At 49.9% G+C, this 5,949-nt stretch overlaps 1 protein-coding gene across 1 annotated transcript; it reads left to right on the forward strand.

Moving 5' to 3' along the window:
- The first annotated feature begins 1,022 nt into the window (after positions 1 to 1,022).
- cdk2ap1 (cyclin dependent kinase 2 associated protein 1) lies at positions 1,023 to 3,708 on the forward strand. The gene is made up of 4 exons (XM_030084467.1): positions 1,023 to 1,237; positions 2,340 to 2,440; positions 2,658 to 2,781; positions 3,407 to 3,708. Exons 1-4 carry the CDS (start codon positions 1,171 to 1,173, stop codon positions 3,472 to 3,474), a joined length of 360 nt encoding a protein of 119 aa, XP_029940327.1. The 5' UTR covers positions 1,023 to 1,170; the 3' UTR covers positions 3,475 to 3,708.
- The last annotated feature ends 2,241 nt before the right edge of the window (positions 3,709 to 5,949 follow it).

Below are 5,949 nucleotides of genomic sequence, written 5' to 3' on the forward strand. Positions count from 1 at the left end.
TTACAAAAGTCAGAAAGTTCATCAAAAATAACATCACATGTACAATAATACCTAAAGAACAAAGCAGCGTGATCCACAGTTCAGTTTGAGCTTCATATCTGAAATAAAACGAGCCTTTACAAATAAAGTGAAAGGTGGTTTTATGGTATTACACACAAAGGTTTTTCTTCAGTTTCCATCCATGCAAAAATGACTTACAGTAAAAATTAGCTTTTTTTTGTTTCAACAATATAAATTAAAATAAGACAAAGTGACAAACAAGGGTTTTCTTCAGTTTTCATACATAGAAGATGCAACAGTCTTATTTTTTCCCAAACTGACAGACACGTTTAAAGATGTTTTTCATGCCTCGACACATTTGAAATATATATAAATAAGATTTTCATCAATTATTTTCACTAAAGTGAACATTTCCATCAGTAACAAAAATAAAACTTGTTTCAACGCTTATTTAAAGTCAAATATTTTTAAAGAAAAAGCACATTTCAGTTTTAAAGTAATACTGTATTCAATAATTTTCCTTCGAGTTAATGGTGTGTTTCATTAAAGAGATATCGAAATCTATTTTAGAACAGAAATATCACTTTAACCATGTTTTTTTCGGTTTCAGAATATAAAATATATTTAAAAAAATAATTATTTTTAAAGACATTTCAGTTTATAATTAAACTTTCGTTTTCATCCAGAGAAGACTCTATAAAGTCTACTTTTCCATAATGAGTTAAAATATAACTGAAGGTGTTTTTCCTACGTTCAGAGACGGTTTAAATTAAAACACATAAATGAATAAAGTTCCGTTTTGGTGAATTGAAGCCTTTATTAAAGAGCCTCTTCTGACCCTGAAGCCCCCACAAAGCCTTTTTTCCGGCTCTCGGGTGTTTTTCTGGGATTTTCCGTCATTTAAAGACTTTCCTCGAACAAACTTCAAACTTTGAGTTCGAGCCGGTGCGCGAGGCGCGCGCGCACGCGCTCCGCGTGTGTGTCGCGTGCGGTGCGGTGCGCCGCGTGTTGTGTGTGTGTGCGCCGCGCGGCCGTGCGCGTCGCAGCCCGCCGCTCCGCGCGCGGTGGGTGTCAATATAAAGTGACGGCCATATTTGCCGGTGCCGCTGTTGTAAACAAAAAGTGAAGACAGCCGCTTCAGCGCTTTCGGGTCATTTTTATTTCTTTACCATGTCTCTGGGAATGTCTTACAAGCCCAACGTCCACCAGCACATCCCGGGGACTTCGGGCAGCCAGGGTGAGCAGGCGGCGGGGGCCGGGGGGGCGGCGGGCGGCGGGGAAACCGAGCGTTAGCGGCGGGGTCGGGAGAATACCTGGAGAAAGACCGCGTCTGTAGTTTTTGTCCAGTTCTGAATGTCGGGTCAGATCCGCGGAGCGGAGCCTCATTCATATCCGCCATTATTACTAATGGAGAGCGGCGCGGTCCGCGGCTCGGCTCGGCTCCGCTCGGCTCGGATCGGCGCTCCGGCGGCTCCGGCGGCTCCAGCGGCTCCGGGGCGCCGCGGTCCGCCGGCTCCGGCCGCTCCAAGGGGTCGCCGTCCCGCCGGCGCCGAGCCGCGGCTCGGTGACACAGACGTACCGGGCGGTCGGTGTGTTGTTGAGGCTCGTTCCGTTCTCCTCCATGATGCTCCTCCGAGCTGCCGCCGATTGATCTGCTGCGCGAGCCGCAGCGACGCTTCCACGACACCTGGCGGCCGAGGAGGGAACTGCAGGAGGAACAAAGGAGGAGCGGGGGGAGGAGGAGGGGAGGGGGGAACAGCAGGAGGAACAAAGGAGGAGGAGGGGGAACAGGAGAAACAAAGGAGGAGCGGGAGGGGAAGAGAAGAGGGGAACAGCAGGAGGAACAAAGGAGGAGCAGGAGACAAGGAGGGGAAGAGGGAACAGCAGGAGGAGCCGGGGGTTAGGAGCAGAGGGAACAGCAGGAGGAACAAAGGAGGAGCGGGGGGGGGGGGAGGAGGAAACAGCAGGAGTAACAAAAGGAGGAGCGGGGAGTAGGAGGGGAGGAGGGAACAGCGGGGGGGGGGTCCTTGATTGATCTCCATGAAGTTAACCTAGTTACCATAGTTGAAGTGAAGATGAATAGTTAATCTAGACTAGTTTCTGGCTCTGTGTTTGACCGGTTTGGGACTAGTTGAGGATTAGTTTGGAACTAGTTTAGGACTGGTTTGGGATTAGTTGAGGACTGGTTTAAGACTAGTTGAGGACTGGTTTGGGACTAGTTGAGGACTGTTTGGCTAGTTGAGGACTGTTTGGGACTAGTTGAGGACTGGTTTAGCTCATTTCTCAGACTGAGTTGGGTTGACTTCCTGCTGGTTACCAGGTTCACTCTGTCTCCTCAGTGGGGAACCTGCAGTCGGCCTCAGCTGCTAACCTGGCAACGCTGCAGTCCTACCGGCCGCTGCTCAGCGACTACGGACCCCCGTCCCTGGGGTTCTCTCAGGTACGGAACCACAGACACAACGTAGAACCTGAAACCCACGGTGGGCCCTCAGGGAGTCTGGATTGATAAATCCTCAGATTTGATGAAAATTCTGGTGAATCTGGAGCAGAACGTTCCACGGAATGTTCTCGTTGATCTTCCAGTGTTTGACTCAGATCAGACTCTCTCTGTCGCCCGGTTTGACCTCTGACCCTCGTGACCCCTGTTCTCCCCTCAGGGTTCCACCAGCAGCCAGGTTCCTCAGAACAAATACGCCGAGCTGCTGGCCATCATCGAGGAGCTGGGGAAGGAGATCCGGCCGACGTACCCGGCAGCAAGCGCCATGGAGCGGCTGAAGAGAGGTGGAGCTGGGAGGGGGCGGGGCTTCACACACACCGCGAGATTCAGGGGTTCATTCCCCTCTTTACACCTGGAGACCGGCTTTTTATTTAAAAATATTCATCAGAAACTCAAGAAAACCACAGATCTCAAAATTAAAACTCAACACGACACGACAGAATTCCAGAATGTTTTTCAAAAGTCTCACAGCATGAATTTATTTCAGCAGATTCTTCCACTTCTTGTTCCAATTTAAAATGTTTGAATTTCTGGACACGTATTAAAACGCAGCTGTTTTGCTGCATTTTGCTGTTTTGCTGCGTTGAAACGCAACAAAACAGCTTTTTGGAAACGCTTTGACTCCGTCTCCATGGAAATGTGTGAAAATGTAACTGTAATCTGCAGGAAATGAACCTTTTTGGCCCCGTCTCCTTGTAGACGTGAAAGTTTTCAGAAATGAAAACACAAACGATGCGTTAAAAAAAAGAAATTTACTCGTAACGTTTTGTCGACGAGGCTTTGAGTGAGTTCTCCTCCGGTTTTCCTCCGGTTCTCCTCCAAACTGGGAATCCCGGGTGTTGTTTTGTGTCTGTGACTGAGGCTGTGAAGCCCCGCCCCCCACTGAAGCCCCGCCCCCTGTGTGTGCAGGTATCATCCACGCCCGGGGGCTGGTGCGGGAGTGTCTGGCCGAGACGGAGAGGAACGCCCGGTCCTAGCTACCCCCGGGACAGGAAGCAAGGCGACACACGTGCATGGCATTCCCGCCCACCAGGAGGAAGTAAAACAAAAAGAAAGAAGGAAAGCTCTTAAAAAGAGAACGAGTGGCGAAAAAAAAAACAGTTCGACTCCTGAAGGGTCATTAAAAAAAACAGAAATCATGTGAGAGAAGAAACCGAGGAGGAGACGGAATGTTTTTAACTTTCAGTTCATATTTAAATAGTTGGTTTCTGCATGCGGGCGGGGAGGGGGGCGGGGGGGGGGGGGGGGGGGGGTGAGGTGGGGGGTTAATGGTAGACACTGCATGGCTTGTACAGGGGTGGTGGTGGTGGTGGTGGTGGTGGGGGGGGGGGGGCAGGGTTTGGAGGGGTTCTCTTCTTTTTTTAGTGCTGGGTCTGTTTTTCAGACTCTGATAACTCGACGGAGTGAGAGAAGACAGACGTGCCAAAAGCATCCCGTCATTCGTCTTGAGTTCTTCAACTTTTGGTATTAAAAAAAAAAACTGCAAAACAAAAAAATGCTGAAAATGCTGTCACTTGCATCTTTGTATGTATTTATTACTCAGTGTAATAAATTGTATTTTCAATATAGTTGTCTTTGTGGTGATTGCTACTTCATCTCATCATTTTAACATATTTTGGACAATGATTTAGCATTTTAGCATTTATTTTTTTGATTTTAATATTTAGAATTAACTGTCTTGTTTTGTTTTATATATTTTTAACTGTATTGTTTATTTCACACGTTTCTTGTGCATTTGCAGCATAGAGCTGATTTTTCCTACGCTCCTGGAGCAAACTCATTCATCTGTGGGCACTTGAACGCCACATGGCCCGCCCCTGCGGACCTGACCGGTGAACCCCGTTTCTGAACTTTGCGTTAATGAACCAGAATCCACCTGGTCTGTCAGGCACGTGAGGAAACTCAACAACCACCACTCATGTTTTGTTTTGATGCAGTTCCACTGTGTGAGTGAAACTCTGCTCGCTAACTTTGCTAGCTTGAGGCTAAACCTAGCGGCGCGGCCGTTAGCGGCCAGTGAATCTGGTGAGTTTTTACTGTTTCAGTTCAGTTGATCCTGAGCCTGTGAGACCCGACCAATCGTTCCTTTCTCTTCAGTACCAGATGTGAATAATAAATGAGTCGTTGGAGTCCGACAGAAGGTTCCAGATCGCTGTGGCGGTCCGTTACCCGGTCCTGGAGACGGACGGCTCTTCGCCCTGCTGCCATGAGTCCTGGTTACCCCTCACGCCACGCTGGATGCGGTCCGGCTGCGTTCCGAACACCGCAGCTAATCCGTAGTCATTAAAATCAGTGCTGTGGTTCACACCGGCTGTAGTCCGGCTGCGGTCCGTCTCCGGTCCGGAATCACCGCAGCACTGTGATCCACACCGCCTGCGGTGTCTGTATGATGAAAAACACGTCATAAACACATAATTTCATCGACCCGTCCGACGTGTTCAAAAAAGAAGCTTGATTTGGCAGAAACCCGCCCAACCTGGCAACACAGCCGCTCGTCACAGAGCTGTTTGGCTTTCCTGCAGTGACGAAGTACAAAACCGTTCATTTTTCTAAAGCGTATAATGACTACATGACGATTGTTCTGTATTCTACCAGAGGAAGTAAAAAAAAAAAAAAAATATTAATGCAAAATACCACATAGATTTTATTTTGAAGTCCCTTATTTTGGAACAAGTATCGCGTTTCCTTCCGGCATCCGACTTGCTTCTGTCTGGGTTGACGTGGCAGGGCTCCGGCTTGCGGAGAAAAAAGGATCCTTGCGGAAAGAGCCCGGAGCCCCACAAGGGCTCCGGAGCCGGACCAGCACCGCAGCCGGACCAGAGCCGGACCGCAGCCGACCGCAGCTGGACCACAGCTGGACCACAGCCGGACCGCAGCTGGACCACAGCTGGACCGCAGCCGGACCGCAGCCGGACCGCAGCTGGACTGGAGTCGGACCACAGCTGGACCCAGCTGGACCGCAGCCGGACCGCAGCTGGACCACAGCTGGACCGCAGCGGACCGCAGCTGGACCACAGCTGGACTGGAGTCGGACCAGAGCCGGACCGCAGCCGGACCGGATTCGGACCACAGCCGGACCGCAGCCGGACCGGAGCTGGACCGGATTCGGACCGCCTCCAGTGTGCATCGGGGGTTAAAGTCTTGATATTTGGACTGAACTTGAAGTGTGGCTCCTCCTCCCTCCTCAGGCTCAGTGGAATCAGTTCTACACGTTTCTTACGCTCAAAACAGGCCCTGAAAGTGTCGTACGCCACTTCCTACGCCAAGGTTGGTGCTTAGCAGTGAATGACTCGAGGCGAGGAGGAGCGTACCGCTACGCCCACTTGAACCCTGCTGTGAGGAGAAGGTGGAGAACCCGACAGTGGACGATGAGGTGGAGAAATGAAGCCAGATGGGTTTTTTTTTTTTTTGGTGCACTTGATTTTTGGCTTTCAGAATGTGTCCAACGCCTT

This window comes from Salarias fasciatus (genome assembly GCF_902148845.1).
Source record: "Salarias fasciatus chromosome 7 unlocalized genomic scaffold, fSalaFa1.1 super_scaffold_4, whole genome shotgun sequence".
Classification (NCBI taxonomy): domain Eukaryota; kingdom Metazoa; phylum Chordata; class Actinopteri; order Blenniiformes; family Blenniidae; genus Salarias; species Salarias fasciatus.